The sequence below is a fragment of the Stegodyphus dumicola genome, chromosome 1 (assembly GCF_044657685.1).
Source record: "Stegodyphus dumicola isolate Sdum_Otavi_A_Nest chromosome 1, ASM4465768v1".
NCBI lineage: Eukaryota > Metazoa > Arthropoda > Arachnida > Araneae > Eresidae > Stegodyphus > Stegodyphus dumicola.
Window position 1 is genome coordinate 17,252,454 of NC_140768.1, and position 20,014 is coordinate 17,272,467.

At 35.2% G+C, this 20,014-nt stretch overlaps 1 protein-coding gene across 1 annotated transcript in view; it reads left to right on the plus strand.

The window, feature by feature from the left end:
* Window positions 1–19,780, plus strand: part of LOC118199430 (coiled-coil domain-containing protein 81-like) — a 38,324-nt gene extending 18,544 nt beyond the window's left edge. Inside the window, exons 3-4 of the mRNA XM_035371293.2 lie at window positions 9,580–9,742; window positions 19,286–19,780. Of these exons, the coding sequence (XP_035227184.1) occupies window positions 9,580–9,742; window positions 19,286–19,542 (420 nt within the window). The 3' untranslated portion in view covers window positions 19,543–19,780. The remainder of the gene's footprint in view (window positions 1–9,579; window positions 9,743–19,285) is intronic.
* The last annotated feature ends 234 nt before the right edge of the window (window positions 19,781–20,014 follow it).

Consider the following 20,014-nt stretch of genomic DNA (forward strand, 5'->3'; position numbering starts at 1 on the left):
AAACATCCTTTTTACTTCCTTGTACGAAGTAAAGCAATATAATCTCGAAATATTTTGGGTGTCATATCGTTCCCGAATCCATTTGGACAACTTTTTTTCGTGATGTCTCGACTTATAGACAGCATAAAGTACTTTTTACTTCCTTGCACGAAGTAAAAAGGAAGTATTGTAAACGCGAAAAGTTTCAGGCAGGATATTTGAACGAAAATATCCATTTTGACCGCTTTCGAATGCAATTTAACGAAGTTTTTGCGTGATATCTGTAAGCAAGGACAGAATAAAAGACTCTTTTCCTCCAAAAAAAATTATAAAACTGCTTTAAAATGAATTCTGAAGAGAATTATTCGTGGCGTCTGTACGTACGTACGTACGTATCTCGCATAACTGAAAAACGAGTAGCCCCAGAACGTTAAAATTTTGTATATAGGACTGCTATAACATGTATATGTGCACCTCGTATTTTGGTTGCAATCGGCCGCACCAAAAGTATGTAATATATTTATATATATATACCCTCTCTGTTAGCCGGCTCAGCGATCTCAGTTTCTTTACTCTTATATGTTTGTAAATTGTACATTTTTTGCTTTAAAAATGATTGAATTATGTTGTTCTTATCTTCCGGTTAAGGGTTTTATGCCTTTAGTAAATCTGTATGCAATATTTTTAGAATTATCAACAATTTTAAAATTGTTTAAGTGCCGCTAAGCCTAATAATGTTTTTGATGGCGGCCATTGCTCTTGTTTACATTTGACACAGCAGGATAGCGGATTTGTTGCCAATCTAGAGAAACTTAGCTTCGCAATAACAAAGATTACACCTTCATTTATTATTGCGAATTAATTCATGCTTAATCCTTTCTGGAATTTTTTCGAGGAAATAAGTGTTTAAGATTTACTTAATGTAATGTTTAATACAGATATTTTGAGTTTTTATGTATTTTTGCCTTGTCGCGAAGTCAGAACTGAATTAATTGAATGTGAAATACTTAATCGTCTGTGAAAAACTTTCTTTTTTTGTTTTGTTTGGTTAATTTCTTCTATACATCGTTCTAGCTTTATTATAGTATTTGAATAGAACATGTAACAACGATTAGATAATTCTTTAAATGATATAAATTGTGTGCATTCTGAGTTATAATATGAACGAAATATAATACTCGTAAGTGAACCTAGCGCCAGAGTGTCGCTATGGTAAACAAATAGAGTGAATTTTAAAGAATGCCTTTATTCTATTGTGGTTTATGCGCTGTCGGCGAAGTAGATTTAATTCAATCCAATAAGTTTAAATAAAATGCAAGAAAAATGCGTATAATTTAATATTCCGTACAAGGAAGTCATGTCGTGTACACATCAGATTTTTTTAGAAAACGAATCTTAAAATGTATTTAAAATAGGTTCAATGGGGATTTTTTTGTGACGTCCGTGCCTATCTAAGTGGCATAACTCAAAAACTATTAGCCGTAGAAAGCTGAAATGTCGAATATTGTACTGTTATAGCATCTAATTGTGCACCTCCCTTTTTTGTAACATTCGGCAATATATATATATATATATGTAGAGAGAGAGAGATGCTTAGAATTTTACTCGGATTAAGAGTCCTTACCAGACCTTTATTTTTCCATCCATTGGATGTAGTTATACACTTCCAGTTACAGAAGCGTTTTAAATGACGAAACTATTCATATTTTGGCAACATTAAATTTAAAAAACATTAATTTTTGACAAAGAAAGAAATTTAACTGCATAGATGTATAATAAGAGTTCGTGTATGTAAGTTAATCTAACAATAAATATGCAACAGTATTTAGTACAGTTTGTTGTTGTCCCAAAAGGAATATTTAATTTAACATACAAAGAAGTCATGTTAGTGTCCGCATCAGTTTTTTTTTTTTTTTAATTAACAGACAAGTGTCAAAAGCTAGACGCCAGCCAGGACCAAAAACGTGCCTTGCTCATTAGTACAGGAAAGTGAATCGTACTTCTGAACAAAATGTTGCAACAATTTCATACCACAAACATGAGAAATGATATAATTTTAAAGCTTTAAGCAATTATTTCTAATCTTCTATGCAGAAATCTTTATCGACTTCAAAATTTGACTGTAATTCTTTCGCAAGCATCTGATCCGAGATGAAATTTAAAGTTAATGATATAAATTTTCGGAAACAATATTGTAAGCCATCCGTTTTTAAAATTTGCTCATATGTGTTTTCCCGCTATTTTTATATTCTTCTATTCATATTATTCTACGCTCAAAAAAGAAATAGAATAATAAACGTGAAGCTTTTAAATTTAAAATTCTTCTTGGGTTGCATTCAATTCAAAGACAATAAGTTTTATTTTTATTAATATGCAACAAAAGATTACTTTTATAGGCTCTAGTGTAGAATTGGGTGCCCCTTCGATTAGCGACAATTTTTTTCAAATTTCGGCGATATAACCTCACTTCTGGTTACCATGATAGTTTTAACTTTGTTTTAGCTTCCTGATTTTATTTAAATGAAGATAGATTGATGTGTACATGGACAAATTTAAGCCAGTGCTCAATGCCTAGTTTGTGCAATTCTAGGATGTTTTTTTAAGTGAAAACAGATCGATGTGTACATGGAAACAGAGTTTGCGTAATTCTTTGACTTCTTATTTTGATTTTGTATAGCGGCCATCTTGAATTGTGCCTTCCTGGAGCCGATCTTGGCGTCAAAAAAGAATCGCTAAAAAACCAGGGGGACCCAATTGTAAACTTTTACCCTTTTATATTTTACGTAACAACGAAAGTATTATATGATTTAATTATACTTTCTAAATTTAAAGTTAAAAATATTTTAATGGCTAATTTTTTTTTCCACTATTTGTTCTGAACTTTTCTTTCTGCAAGTCGAATTCTTTTTAATTATATTCTGAGAAATACTGGTGCTCGTCTTAGGAAGATAATCACTTTCAGATTATATGTACATTCGTTGTCAGCTTACACATTGTTTTGCATTAGTTTTAGTTATACAAAGATAATTAACTCGTCAAAATTTCGGAACAGAGTGTTAACAAAATTCGGTTAACTTTAATAGTTAATTCTATATTGTTTAAAATCTGATTCTCGGGCATCCCAAACATTTAAATCATCTATTAAATTCTAATTATTAAACGTTCCTTTATTAAACTGACGATCATAAAAGGTACTTATGTGTTAACGCAACCACCTTGGCGCATTTGGCGATTTATTACGGGGGAAAAGGTAAAGATTACTCACTGGATACAAGCTGGTTATTTTCTCAATTTCTTTTAGAAATATTCTAAAACTATTGATCTGTATCATACGTCGGCAAACAAAATCAGTGTATGGAAGAAAGCACACTTTAGCAATTTAAAATACAAATTTGGATAATTGTATAAGGATTACATGATACATTAAAAAATATAAATACTTACAAATAAAACACTTACTTTTCTTTAAATCTTTCTGCAATCTATTCCTCTTCCGAAGTATACAGCGATATATTTATCTAAAGAACATCAGAGAATTGCGGAGATTCGCCTTCTTGCAAAGGTTGGCAACAGCGGTTATCAAGGAAACTTATTTCCTCGTCGTTCCCTTTAGAAAATTTTCAGGAAATTCCGTATTACTTCTGAAACTTCACCGCTCTTTCTTCAATTGTTGGCAAATCCCGAAAGATCGTATTTTAAAACTAAAGCAAAACATTATCACGATTTATTCCTAAAAACTGTTAGAACTTGGAATACGACGAAAAAAGAACGCATACGAAAATTGCGGCGTTGCTTAACTGAAGGATTGTTCCTAGTTTGGTTGCCGGCTGAATGGTTAGGGGCATGGTTGCCAGAGATTGGCACTTTCTGAAAATTTGGCGACTTCTACTGAGGTGGTTGCGTTTATTGCGTAAGTACCTCATAAGAATCAAACGTTATTGGCAACTTTACGAAATTTTAAATGCACTTCTTTCTTAAAAAATCCTCCAAATATTTATCAGACATCTTAATTATTTTTCAAACAGGCAGCTTAAAAAATGTTAACATTTACTAAAAATCAGTCAAAGATTTATGTTTACATAGCAGAATTAATAATCACTGAGTTTTAAATTTCCGATACATTTCCGAAGAAAATCAATAAAGATCAGGAGTAACGTAAATTAGAAATCTATCAAGTGAAAATAATTTTCAGTCAGACTGAAAATTATTATTATTATTATTATTATTATTTACGTGTTTCGCCTTAAGGCACTGCTCTGATGGGAGGGTTCCTTCATGGAGAACTTTCCAAAAGAAACTGGCTCGTATTTTCCATGTATAACACGCTACACATGGAAAAACTATGAAAAAGCCCATGCAGCCAACCTGTTTGCGAGAAACGAACCTCGGACCGAATTACCAGTGTTCAGGGACCGCTCGACCACTAGCGGGCAGATTGAAACTTGGTACCATATTTTAAACTCGCCCAGAAATGAGTAGCATACGTTTCACAAAATTTGTGTTAAGTGTATTCGGAGACAATCGACATGTCATTTCAGAAAGAGTGCGTATCAAAATACGTAAGTTAGAGAAGTGATGTATATAAATCTAATGCATATCCCCAGCCAAAGCAAAATGCAATTTAAAGTTTACGATTGGGCCAATTAGAACGGGACATAGAATTCTCCCAGTTGTTTGACTCATTGTACGTTGCAGAAAATGAGCTGTACTGAAATACATTAACTGCCATTTACAAACGAAACTGAAACCTTGTTTGTCTCAGAATTTTTCTTGTAGATGTGTGTTATTCTGTTGCGTATTGGTTAATAAAATAACTCAGTCCTCTCATACAGAAAGAAATATGTAGTATGCGTATGGCATATTGCCATCTAACAGAAGTCCCTTAATATAGATTCATTCTAGGAATCGCTGATGTATTTCCACCATTAATTGTATACTTTTATGAAAACTTTCGCCACGTAGAAACCAAATTATATTTGAGCGTAGGAAATGTTTCATACTACAGACTAAATTTTAAATTACAAAAAAACACTTAAAGCATAGAAAAATGTATTTTAATCATCGCATTTTTTTCTTCTATTAGCTAAAATTGTAAGCTTAAACAAAAAGTAAACAATATCAGGGTAATACTTTTACATTTTTTAAAAAATATATTTTGTCAAAAAAACTCAGAAATTCCCTCCAATAAGTCTGCGTACACTTTCAAAAAAAAAAAAGCAAAATATAAGTTTTTTACATTACTTCAATACTTTGTAGGATATCCTTTATTCTTCAAAACAGCTTGCAGACGTCTGGGCGTTGACTGAACTAGTTTTTCAGTGTCATCAGACGTAAATTTCGCCCATTCTTTTTGCAATTTACTAATTAGCTCATTTAGCGACGTAATATTGTGTTTTCAAATTCGTTTCTCCAATTTTGCCCACAAATGTTCGATTGGATTGAGGTCTGGTTACTGTGGAGGAATACGCAACTGTCTTGGAGTGTTATAGAGGAGATATTCCTTCACAATTTTAGCTGTATGTTTCGAGTCGTTGTCTTGTTGGAAAATAAAGGTATTAGGAAGGTTTAAATTTCGGGCACTGTCTCGTAGATTTTTCTTCAGAATATCCAGATAAACGTACTTATCCATGACTTTATCAATAAACTACTTTCGACGACATACACCCCCATACCATCACACCGCCAACTCCATGTTTGACAGTTGGATTTAAATTTCTCAGATTCAGTTCTGTTTCTGGTTTTCTCCATACAATAGGGTGGTCATTAACTTTAAATATTGTAAATTTACTTTCATCTGACCAAATTACATTGTTCCAGAAGTCCTGCGAAGAGTTTAAATATGTTTTGGCAAAAGCAATTCTTTTCTATCTATTTGTCTCGGAAATGTATGGCTTAGACCCATGTTTGCGTCCATGATAATCGGCCTTTCGCAGCGCTTTTCGTACAGTTTCAGGAGAAATTTCCTTGTTGCTAGTTAAAAAACTGTCTTTCGCAATGCTTGCAGCAGAAAGTTTAGGATTTTGTTTAATTCGTAAAAGAATTTTTCTTTCTTTTCTTTGCCTTAGCTTCTTCGGTCTCCCACATCTTGGTTTTACAGCAAGACTACCAGTGTTACGATAGTTTTGAATAACTCTTTGCACACTAGAAAATGGTTTTGAAATGTTTTTACCAATATAGCGAAGAGTTTTTTACCTTCATCTCTCAATTTGATAATTAGTTGTCTCGTAACTAAAGGAATCTCTTTATTTGGTTGTCATTTTCGTCAAAATAGAAATAACAACTTCCAATCAACGTAAAATTTGTTTCGGAAGTCAATGACCTTGAAAGTGTAACCTTCTTTGCATTCTCAAGTTTGAAGTTTAAAAGTTAAATAAGAAATCCCCCGCCTCCTTCGTGTTGTACGCAAACTTTATTAGCTTTGATTTCTGGCCACTTATCTTTTAAAAATTAGTGTGCATGAATTACAACATATGAAAATATTACAGTTAAATAATTTCAAAGCCCCTTATTGAAACTAAATATTTAAAAAATAAAACTTTAAGAAAGTACCCTTTTCGGACCTTAAAATTTGGATTTGATATTACTTTTCTTCATGTACGCAGACTTTATTGACTAACTGTACGTGTAAAACAAATGAGAGTTCTAACTGTGGGAATACTTCGAGAAACTGACCTGAAAACAGCGTTATACATACAAGTACTGATGTTTCACCGAATCATATTTCTCACAAGATTTCGTAGGGGCATTTTTCCGGTTTCTTGATTCACCAACTGAATATTACGGGCAATGCTTTCTTCCAATTCTTGTACAAGTTTTATTTCCTAATTAGGTTTCTCCCGGCCAACCAGCGGCCGAGCGGTAAAAGCCGCTGAACACTGGTAGTTCCGTCTGGGGTTCTAGTCTCAGGGAACGCGCTGGCTGCATGGGTGTTTTCGTGGTTTTCGTGGTTTTCCCCATGTTAAAGTGGATACGGGAAAGTTTCCCTTAGAAGGACTTCCACGGGGCGTCCCTCCCTTTCCGTATGCCTAAGGGCGGAGAACAAACGTAATTAGGTTTTGCATAATTTTAAGGTAATAGCTGCTTGTTTCCAAAACCATGTGGATTTGTGTTTTATTCCAAAGCATATTATATTTTATGTAATTGCTTGCGGAAGCTACATATTATCTCCTCGACCAATCACGTAGCGCGATTTAGCGCCAATTATAGATGACCATCTCCTTCAGAATTCTCAGCGGCCGAGCGGTAAAGTCGCTGAACACTGGTAGTTTGGTCCGAGGTTCGAATCCCGCGAACGGGCTGGCTGAATGGGCGTTTTCGTGGTTTTCCCCATGTGTATTGTGTATACGAGCCAGTTCCCCTTAGAAAGTCCTCCACGAAGGCATCTCTCCCCTTAGGCAGATAGCCCTAGTGTGCTTTGCCATAATTAAATACACCACACCACACCTTCAGAATTCTACAGTAGCAACTGGCGACCGTTGCCAAAATTTCCAGATTTCGTCAAACGATGGATGGGTTTGGTGTTCTTGATTATGGCAAGCACTAGAGGTCTAAACATCTAAGGGGAGGGATGACTTCGAGGAGGACTTTCTAGAGGAAACTGATTTGGTATTGTATCTTTGCAAATGCGTGAATTCTGAGAGATTACCAGATGAATCTCCAGTTCATCCCAGGCTTCAATTTAGAAGCAAAGCGCTTCAATCTGTTATCTCCTCATCAGGTACTTCTGTCTTAAGTAGAATTTTCTTTACGGTCTCATCACAGGTCAGGCGCTAATGGGACTCTTTGGATCACTAGCCTGAACAGGGAAATCTATCCCCTGCTGCAGGCCAGTATACAGACCAGGTATCAAACTATCAAAGAGGAAACTGGCTCGTATACGCGTTACGCATGGGGAAAAAGAAAACCACGAAAAGGCTCATGCAGCCGCCCCGTTCGCCGGGGTCAAATCCCGGACAGAACTACCAGTGTTCAGCGACTTTTCCGCTCGGCCGCTGGTGGGCCAAAGGTAGACGGGATAATATGCAAGTATCTTGCTTATAGGTTGTGGTTTATATCAGTTCTTAACATATTTTGAGAGATCAGTATTTCGAGAAGAAATCCATTAAGTTCATAAATAAATTTAAAAATAGCGAAATTTTTAAATTACCATTACGTGACCTATTTATGAATAAAAGCCTAAATAAAAATATCAGTAAACTTACCTCTGTGACGTCATTAGAATTAGTGCATCGACGAAAAGGCAAAAACTATTATTTACTTAAAAGTTGCTCCTTATTCATGATAATGAATCATTTCCAACTTCCTAACTCAAACTGAAACTGTCCAGAACATATAGGTTTGGTTTATTTGAACTGTGGTAAAACTCTTAAGGGTAGCTACCTAAGGGAAGAGATGCTTTCGTGGAGGATTTTCTAAGCGAAATTGGCTCATATACACGTTACACTTGGGGAAAACCACTAAAACATCCATGCAGCCAGCCCCATATCCCTGATCTAATTGCCAGTATTCAGCTACCTTACCGCTCGGCCGTTGGAGAGCCCCAGAATAAGGCTTCTCACTAAAAATTTAGGTACTTTTCCGTTTCGCCGGGCCCACCAGCGGCCGAGCGGTAAAGTCGCTGAACACTGATAGTTCGGTCCGAGGTTCGAATTCCGCGAACGGGCTGGCTGCATGGGCGTTTTCGTGGTTTTCCCCATGTGTAAAGTGTATAGGAGCCAGTTTCTCTTAGAAGGTCCTCCACGAAAGGCATCCCTCCTCTTAGGCAGATAGCCCTAGTGTGCTTTGCCATAATTAAATACACACACACACCGTTTCGCCGGCGCAAATCTCGCCAAGCAGACTTTGTTGGCGACAACATACAGTACACACATAAAAAATGGTAACGAATGTTAGTTCTAAGAATTTTTTATTTTGAAGACATAAACATTTTAATATGGTTTAAAATTTTGTAAAATGCCAATAAATAACGACAATAAATTTCTAAAAAGACATTAATTTAAGAATTTACTATGCTGGTTCAATATCCTGATTTGCCGATTCGTATCACATGACCCCAAGTGATCTCATCTCACGTAAACTACGCTACAAAATTCTAATTCTCTCAGTAATTATCTACATTAATTTGAAGTTAAATTTTAATTTGGAATACAAGATTAAATGCAAGAATTATTTCAATTCGTACGAATAGCTTACTGAGAAATTATGTAAAACCGTAGTGCTTTACTTCGCTAGTGTATTCTCTTTAGAAATGATGAATTTAACCCTTGATTTTGCCTTTTCTATACTTTCGCTTTCGGGTGAGCGGTGTGATTGCATTCTAATTGACTTAATGACCGCGAATCGTCTTAGGCTATAAAATTCAACTATCTTGTAATAATTCTACGTAATTGTATGCCAGTATTGAAAGAAATAATCAAATATGATAAGAAATGGTTGCGACTCGCTTTGAAAATGAGGGGTAAAAGGTTACCAGCTATGATTGGCATCAGTTGTACCATTATTGGCGACTTTATCGTTTGCGCTGGCAAAACGGAAAAGTACCAAAATGTATTTATTGTACACTATTTGATTCTTTAAAAGTAATCCGGATTTTATTTACAGGTAGTTGTAATTCCTGGTATTGGAACTTTCGCCCTCAGTCGTCAAAAGCTTTTAATTTCTCATCTACCTATAAAGTATGTCATCAATCAAAAACCTGTGTTTCAATTAGCTCATGCGCTTGCTTTGAAATTCCGACTCAAGTGGGCAAGAATACAGTACGAAAGTATGTAAAACGAATTCCATTTCATTCAGATTACTGACTGTCTCTTAAAAGCTGAAACACGTTAAAATTGCAGATTAGATTAAATCATTTTGAAAGTTCTCTTTTATAGAAATATGTTATAGAAGTTCAATATTTAATTTAAACAAAAAATTTTTTAACACGCAACATTTTTGCTGGGTTTTATGACTTTATAACTGTGATTCATTTCTGTTAATCGTGTTCGGTAATAAGGACTTAATTTATTGTCATTATTCAGTAATTTAATTTTGCATTATCTCTCTTTGTATATATGGGTTGAAACTTTAACTGTTACAATACTGTTGAATATACGCCATGAAGCGGAATCAGTGACACTCTGTTTCAATATCGTTTTTACTTCCTTGTATTGGAAAGGAAGTATTGTAATCGCGAAAAGTTTCAGGCTGCATATATCAACGAAAATATCCATTTTGACCGCTATCGAATGCAATTTAACGATGTTTCTGCGTGATATCTGTACGTAAGGAAAGAATAAAGTACTCTTTTCCTCCAAAAAATTTATAAAACTGCTTTAAAATGAATTCTGAAGACAATTTTTTGTGGCGTGTACAGACGACCCACTCGTACGTACAGACGACCCGCTGTACGACGACCCACTCGGCTATCGCTGCCCGGCTGTCAACTCGATCGACTCCGCAGGGATTGACTCGCTAGACGAGACACCAACTCGATACTAACTAACTCGCAATCCAGACGAGACACTGACTCGCCCTCTCCATGAAGCACACACACTGACTTCCGACCAGCAGGGTTTATAATATAGCTTTCGGCTTGTGTTTGAGAACATTCTGGGCTAAACCGGTAAGAAATCTTTCCAGAAGTTTCTCCATTCGTCCATGGTATATCACCAATTTTGTCGCCAAATGGGCGATTTCTCGCCAAATGTGGCAACTTTGCCTTCCCTTGGCATTTTACAGCAACCCTAATACTGCTTTGGTGGGAAGCCATCTTACGGCACCTGTACGTTTCGTAACAATATATACAGCAGTAAATCGAGCGGTTCAAAACAACCCGAGCTCTCTTCCATTGTGCTGGAAAAACTGCTAATTGTAAACAAAGGTTGAAAAGTCTTTGTAGAAATGTGCTATCCACCGCATGAAAGTGCTGTACAATTTCATTAGAAAGAGAGTCAAGCCCAGGTGATTTGTTCTTCTTGAGATTTTTAATAACACTGTTAACTTCTGAAGTAGAGAACGGACAGTCCATAAAAGAAATATAAGGTCCATCAGACTCAGTGCGCATAGTTCTATGAGAATTTCTATCATCACGCGCATTATCTCTTGGGAAATTCTTTGTCATTATAGCAATAATTGTATCACTCAAACTCGAAGTAACACTGCCATCCGGGAGTTTAATTCCCGAAATCTCAATCCTTTTCGCAAAATTGGTCTTAACCCCATACTTATATATAGATTTCCAGACATTGTGAACAGTAATAGTTTGTGAGGATTTGGAGTGAATAATGACAATACTACTTGATGAATATCGAAACACTGGCCAGTATTGTCAACACAGCTCCAAAACACGTTTTTACAGTCGTCGATGAACTACAACAGTTTTGATATACACAAGCAAGTATAAACTAATTAAATTGAGAAAACGGTTTATATCTACAAACCTATTACAATATAAACAGAAGCAGTAAATTCTTACCGGATTGAAATAAAATTAAACTGGATAGCAAAGTGAAGACATATACATGATTTGCTAAAATGAAAATGCAGGATAGACTTACACAAACAAAATACAACAAAATGTAAAGAAAAAAATAGTTTAATTGAGGTAGCGTACAAAGCGGTGTCTAGTAATCCACTTCATAATAAATAGATTTACTTTTCTGACTCTTAACGCTTATGCTCAGATAAAAAATTAGAGTGTCATGTATGAACTGGCGATCAAAAGGTATGAAGGTGTACAAGCCACGATGTTATCGAAACAGAGACTGCAGAATTGGAAATACAAAAACAGAAATGGCTATTATAAGATACTGCTTAAACTCGTTTGGAGGTCTATAAGTATAGAGGAAATGCTTCTTTACCTCATCATTAGGGTAGACCAGGATTCTTAAAACTTTTTCAGTCGCGACTCCGTTTTATCATCGAGATTTGTTTCGCCACTCCAGGCCTCGTAATATTTAAGAAAATTTTGCGGATCCCATTAAGCATTGCACAAATCCGATACACGAGTGAAACTGTTAGTTTTTTTCACTTGTTATTGTAATATACTATTGCAAGTTTAGGTCTTTAATTTTAATTTCTAATTTTAAGACACGGAGCAATGTGAAAATTTTAAATAAGTAACACACGAAATGACAGCGTCATGTGCAAAGCAAGTAAAATGAGCGTTTATATTATAAAACGAATGACTCGAAATGCTTTCGTTTTTCTTTACCTGTATTGTCTTATCTTTATCTATTTCCAGATAATTTTGTAAAAATATTTGGTAATTGTAAAATTACTATAATAAGTTAAAGAAATATCAAAACTGCTAAAATTTTAGGCGACCCCCTGCTGCAGTTCCCGCGACCCACAGTTTAAGAAATTCTGGGGTAGACTAAACATGGGACAGATCGTATGAGGCCAAAAATGGCACCACGAAAATCGTCAATTCATCTAAACATCAGCAATGCGAAAGATACGGTGATTTTAAGACTGTAATGTCATTAAACTACCGCATACCATACATCAAAAACAGATAGTTCGGGTGTAGTACTATTGTCATTTTTGGAACTTACTCTCCAAGCAGTATTGGAAAAGAACCAGGGTCTCTTTCTGCTGTATCCTCTCGTCATTTTAGAGGACAATGCTCGGTATCATGGAACTCAATCAGTCGCTGATTTGTTTGGTCGATGGGATTGAGAAGTGCCCTATGATTCAGATCAGTTCCCGAAATTAAGCGTTGTGATTACGATTTGATTCCTAAGATGAAGGAAAACTACTTCGAAGTATTTATAGCATGCGAGTTTATTTTAGATATTCTTCAAGAAACAGACTGCTCCATTCGAAGCATCAACAGAAGAGATGTTGTTGCAAGTATACTAGAATTTGCACATCACTGGCAACTTGTTGTTCGCAGTGTTGGTCACTACATCGGAAGTTTCAGTGTTTCAGTTTCTCTTGCGAGTTTTTAACAAAGAGTTGCCACTATTAAAATTCTAATCCTTGAAAACATAATTCCCAAAATTTTAATAAAATATGAGCAGATCTTCATAGGTGGCCTTTTAAATATTGGAAATAGATCCTTTAACACGTGTGTTACTTACTAGAAGCTTACCTATTATTACAGCTATTTTAATAACAGGTGCATTTTAATTGTATTTCATTTTACTCATGTAAATCAATTTTAATAGCGTTTTCATGGCATTATCAGATAAGCTTCACTTTCTTCTGCTAAACAGAAATGTTGGAGGGTAACTTGAATGGTCTCTTTACTGGAATTCGCGTAGAAGTAGCGTTGTTTAACTCAAAAATCATATCTTAAAAAGCAATTATCCCATCTTCTGTAAACTTGAATAATAATAATTTAGTTTAAATATTTTAAGCATGTAAGAAAAATAAAACACAATTTTCTTCATTTTTTAACCTGCAGAATCTATGTCTTCTCAATATCATTAGATTTAATAATTAATTTTATGGTGAGAAAAAGATTTAAATATTACTATTTTACAAGTATGCAAAAAAATGCAATATTTACCACTTGACAACATATAAAAGACGTTGAAAACAAGCTTTGATTAATTTTATTGTTTAAACTTTTAAACAAACCTTTTATTGTTTAAACTGTCATTAATACATAGTAGTACAACTAAAATGGAATTACTGCATGGACTCGTACGTTTTCTCGTGGCGTACGTAGTCAAGACGTCCAAATCACAAGCAGACGATTTGTCGCTTAAATACGAAATTTTCACCTTCCCTGACTTGTACAAACCTTATAGTATCTCTATAATGAAACAGCCAAACTAAATGTGGTGCAGAGGATACCTCATCGAGATCTCAATTCGGTCGATTTGGCCTCTCGCCTCTTCCCAATCGTTCTTTAAGCGATAAGGAATATAAGGAATTATTGCATTCTTCCATGCTATTGGGGTGTAATCTGTTAGCACATTCAAGTAGCCGACTGGAAATTTCGGCGGAAACATTGTTGATTTTCACATTTGTTTTTGGCTAATCTTTGGAATATGTAACAGGTAGTTTGACGACATTTTGGTAAGGCGATAAAGGTTACTAGCTAGGACTTTAGCAATGTACATGGATAAAGTCAAGAGTGTGCGCAATGCCATTTTTGTGCAATTCTGGGATGTTTTTTTAAGTGAAAATAGGTCGACGTGTACATGGATACCGTGTATGTGCAATTCTTAAAAACGCAGCAAGCAGTGGGCGATTCTGTGTTTTCTCCCAATTTCGCACCTAATCTTCGTCATGATTAAGCACTTTTGTTCCATTAAATTTCTAGCATAAGCGTAATTCGGCTAGCAGATTGTTGGGAAAAAAATGTTGAGTAAAAAAAACATGCCTTTACTTCGTGAAAACAAAATGGCATCCAAAAAAGAACTAGCAGATTGCTGTAGCAGGGTTGGTAGCCAAAGTTTCGCCAAAAAGTCGCCAAGTTACCATAATCCGAAGATTAACCTTTTTTTTTTTTTTTTTTTCTTCTTCCTGAAAATCTTAATGGTCTCTATAATGTTTGTAAAGTTAATTTCCAGTTAAATTGGCACTGTTCTGTTATCGGGATCAGATTCAGATATCGCCAAAAGTTAACGATCTGGCGTTCGCGAGGCTTTAATTTTCGCGAGCCCGTCGTAATCGCGAAAATTTAAGCCTCGCGAAATGCTTTTTTTTTTTTTTTCCGCCTCAAATAACTTTACTTAAGTACTTTTGAAATTTTCAACTTTCGGTTCTGTTCATATAAAATTCGCGAAATTTTCAGCTCGCGAAATCACCGATATATTCATTTTCGCGAAAATAAGGACCTTTACAGTATTCGAAGCATACAATACAGTTAAGTTGTATAAATAGTAAAATACAATACAGTTAAGTTGAAGAAAAATCCAAGGGAATAAATAACAACACATATTTGTAAAATTAGAAATTTTTAATGTAAGTTAAACAACTTGCCAAAGAAATCAGAGAAAAAAAAATTCATTTTATGGTTTTCCGTGCACTCTTTTGCACATGTATAATTCCTCGTTCCTGAAGAAATTGGATGGAAGATATTATTTAGTTAAGATATTATTTAAGAAATTCCTGAAGAATTGTATGGAAGATCATTAGGCAAGTCCAAATTTTCACGTCCGTAGTAAATACAATAATAATAAAGCTGCTACATCTTTGGAATTTGCATTCTTGTTGTTGCCAATTTTGGAAAGACATTCTTTTACTTTCCCTTAACAAAGTTAACATTGTAGCGATTTTAGAAGTAAACATTGGCGACTTTATATGACTATATTGGCGACTCTTGGCGAGTTCAGCAAAACATTTTGCGAGAACTCCGGTCCCGATTACAGAATAGTACCGCTAAATTATCAAGTTTAAAAAATAGGTGTAATTTTATTACTTACTCTGATTTTATGAATGGTGATATTGCTACAAGATATTTTATAGTTGTTCAACGAATGGGCAAAGGACTGATAGCAACGAAAGGACATTGTTCACTCGTTGCTATTTCCTTTGTAACCCCGAGTTAGCACAAGTTGATCAAAAAAAAATCTTCTCACTTTCAAGTCCATAGAGCGGAAATTCGATTTTAAAATGAAGCAAAGCATATAAAATAAATAAGTAAAAAAAAATGAAATGTGTAAAATCTGAAAGGTTTCAGATTTTAAATTACCTCCAAAGGGGCGTTTTTTTTTAACATTTTGTGCGTTACCTTTATTTATAAAAAAACATCGTGTTCTTCTTACTTAATCCATAAAATTCAGTTCAAGAGCAATATCGCAAAATAGTTTTAAATTGGAGCATATCTTTAGAATTTCCGGTACAAAGTCTCGCGCGCTGGAGAAGTTGCTTTTTCTGTACAACGTTGCCATTGTTCGCTTTGAAATCCTTGAGTTTGTTAGTTTTTCGTTCAAGTTTTACAAAATATGAAATCGATAATAAAACAAATTCCAAATTTCAAATTTAGGCTTCCAGATGCCCACATTCGAAGTAGGATTATGTCATTAAAAAGGGGATGGCTCTAGGTTCCCTTGTTTTATCACAATGCGAGAAACATACATACATTTATACAGATTCTCCATTATTTAATTTTTCAAATATAATACAGGGGGATAATATTTGGTGGCAACAATCTGAAAAGTGAAACGAACATTTAGAGTGATTCGACGCAAAATGGCAAAACGAAAACAGTAGTCCATCAGGGACAAGGCCCCTTTGGAGTAAAAAATCTGAAAGCCTTCAGATATTATATCACGCCTAAAGGGGCGCCTTTTATTTTATTTACGTACACGTAAATAAAATAAAAGGCGCAACTTTAGTATTTACGTACACGTAATATTTACGTACTTTATTTTATTTACGTACGCCTTTTATTTGTTAAATAGCTTAAGTTCACGCCGGGAAATAATGTTATGAATCTTACTTCACGGCACCAATGTTATATCTTAAATTCATATAAAAATGTTAAATATGAAACTACTTGCCGTTAAAGGGAGTGATCGTATAGTGAAACGTGTACAGCATTTTTTGCGTTGTGAAAAAAAATGCATTCCGAGACCGCGCCGTGAGAGGATCGAAAACATAAAACATAGACAAGATATAAAGGAAAAGTTCATATTAAATATATAAAGAAAACATACTGTAAGAGGTTCCAGATTAAATATCAGTTTATTCAATTACAACACAATAAGAAAAATCTTAACCTCATCTGAGAGTCTGTTCATTTAAATTCATAAAAAACTTAAGGTTTGTCTGGTGATTTAAAAGAAAGGAAAGGGAAACAATTTATGGCCTGAGAGTTAAATTTTAGATTCGACGTTGTTTTTACTGCTAAGGACGTTTTTGGAAAAACTTGCCTAAAGTTCCAACACACCAAAAAAAATAATACTTATCTTGAGTGGACATCTTGAAGTGGAGGAGAGCTCATATCTTAGCTCTATCCTTACGTCACTTGGCAAATCCGCAAGACAGAGACTCGAACGGCACGACAATAAATTACATCAGCTATACCGTCAAATCTTACGCCTGCTACTGTTTTCCATAGAAGAAAATTATTCCCACTGGAAGCAAGAGAACAGCTTACACCGCACGGCTGTCTGCCCAGACTCTAGGCTCCACCAAGGAAAACGTAGACAATTAAGCTCGGCATTTTAGAGAACGGCTAACGCAGGCTTCCAGTTGACTAAGGTGACATAATTCCTTCTGTTTTCAAGTCGGAGTTCAGAGGACATCGTCCTGACTTTTGCCGATACAGATAGAGACCCAAGTCTCTGTTAATTTTTTTGTTATTCGCTCAACAGTTTTTTTTTTCTTCGCATTTTTGAGAAAACCCGCGGCCGGGGAGCATAATTGCCGCTCCCCGCCGGAAGCACTGTTCGATGCCGACTAAATCTTTTCCTTTCTCCTTCGCAACACCCACAAGTTTTTCTCAGTCTCCGTCAACAAGTCCGTCAAGCCCGAAAATCAGCGAGTCAGTCAGAGAGTGCCTAAGCGAGTCCAGAGTAAGTGTGTCTCGCCTCTTAACCAAACGCGGCCGGGGAGCATATTTGCCGCTCCCCGCCAAAAAACATCCCGCTTCGTAATTACATTTTGTCCAGCAAGCCCGAAAATCAGCGAGACAGTCAGAGAGTGCCTAAGCGAGTCCAGAGTAAGTGTGTCTCGCCTCTTAACCAAACGCGGCCGGGGAGCATATTTGCCGCTTCCCGCCGGAAAACACCTCTCGGAGTCACTTACATTTTGTCCAGCAAGCCCAAAAATCAGCGAGTCAGTCCGAGAGTCAGCCAAAAGTAAGTGTGTCCAACTCAAATTTCCTTCTTGTCCTTCACCAAACGGGCTCCCACTATGGCTTCACTTATCGCCCCCTTAATTATGGCAAAATCTTCGTTTTCAACTCCAGAATGCGGAAATAAGGGTGATCGCGCATGCGCGCCCTTCTTCACTTAGCCAACAACCGGACCCTCAATCGCCAAAACCTGAATGACTTACATTGAAAGACAAGTAGCAACCTTTGACCTTTCCGTCACGTACTTTCCTCTCTTAAGGTCAACTAACAATGAAAATTCTTTCTCGAACATTCTAAAGCGCGCGAAATCATGACTTGGCGAAAATTGCCTCCCTTTCCCTGCTTCTTTCACAATGAATAAAAGTTTGTACAAGATTTACAAATAGAGGAAAATAAATAATACTCTTTTAAACTAAATAATATTCCCAGAAGCATCTGTCTTTCCCCAAAAATTAAAGCCTTAAATTAAATAATTCAGAATCAAAATAAAATTTAAATTTCCATAAATCATAAAATCATTCACCTAATTTTTTTATAACGCTATCAGATAATTTCTCTACATAACATATTTATTTACGTACACGTAAATAAAATAAAAGGCGCCCCTTTAGGCGTAATATAATATCTGAAGGAATAATGTTCCTTTGGGCTAAAAATATTTAAGAACAGCCTATCTTTAGAATTTCCTATAGACAGTCTCGGGCGCTGGAGTTAAAATTGTTTTATTCCGTACACTGTTGCCATTGCTAGCTTTGAAATCGTTAACTTTGTTAATCAAAAATTCCTTAACATTTTAAAAATTATGAAATAGACAAAAAAAGTTCAAATTCCGGGTTCTAGGCGCCCATGTTCCGGTGAAGGACTATGTTATTCAAAATTTTATTGCTCTAGGTACCGTTGTCTTTTCACAATGCGAGAAACATACATACATTCATGCAGATTATTCACTGTTTAATTTCTTTAAATATAATACAGGGAGATCATATTTGGTGGCAACAGTTTGAAAAGTGATAAAACTCTAACGCAAAATGCCGTTTCAAGTTTAATAGTCCTTCTGGGCTAATGCTCCTTTGGGCTAAAATAATTACAATTAAATGGTCTTAGACAAATAGGTAGCTAAGCAAAGCAGGAAGACTAGGTAAATTCATGAATCTTTTTCGAGAGTATTCTATAAGAAATTTTAAGGAAAATACTGTGTACCTACAGTATACTTCGTATGGAATAAATTCGAATTTCTCCCAAATGCTTTTTAAAGACACTCGTATGTAATTGTTTGGAGCAACTATTATACTAAGAGCATATTTGTACCTAACTGAACTATTAAAAGATAGTCATACAACCTTTTTTTTTTTTCTATGCTTGTAAAAACACTGCACCGTCTTCATATCAATCTGATATGAGTCGATATTTCCATCTTCATGAAATATAATAAACCAAAGCTTAAAATGTAAGAAATTTTCTCCAGACTGTGTTTTGTCAAAAAATATGTCTGTGATAAGGGCTTAAAAATAAAAGAATTTAAACAAGAGGCCTAATTGAATTTTTTCTCCCCTTTTTCTTTCACAGCTACCCTTCCGGAGAGATGGCTCAATCCAACCACCATTGCTTTGGCCAACCAACTGGCGAGGTCTAAAGTAGTTTTGTCGATGCAAGAAATAGTGGCTTATATTGAGCAAATGTTAGCCACCAAGCGTAACGTGACTATACCATTCTTAAGAGTAGGAACACTGAAAATCGTAGGGGAAAATTGGAGAATGGATTTCAATCATGAATTCTTAAATAAAGTGTCGCTGAATGACGTAATCCACGTGGCCTACGACTGATGGTTATTGTCAAATTCTAAACCAAGCGACTTTAAAAAAACCGCTTTAACAGATATGGCACGAATGGTTGTTTTTTGTAAATATCCCCTGTATTCTAAAGCATATGATTATGATTAACAAAAATTGTATCGCATAATTATTTTTAAAATATAAAAATGATCGAAAGATAATATGTTACCAATAATTAAATTAATTTTTATGTATCATTTATATTTTAATAAACGATTTCAAAAGCAATGTTGAGTTGCTTAATTGTTTCTTATATTTACATAGTGCGCATGAAGATGAAATTAATTTTTACAGCTCTCATTTGGGTATTTTCTTGATAGGATATTTTTGATAAGTTCAATAATTGTCTTATTTTTTATTTGTCCGAAGGTCTCCCACCCCTCTTTCCCTACCAGCAACCTCTTGTGAGGACTTTCGGCTTGCTGTAAATTTAGTGTGCCTCCATGGCGCAAAGACATTATAC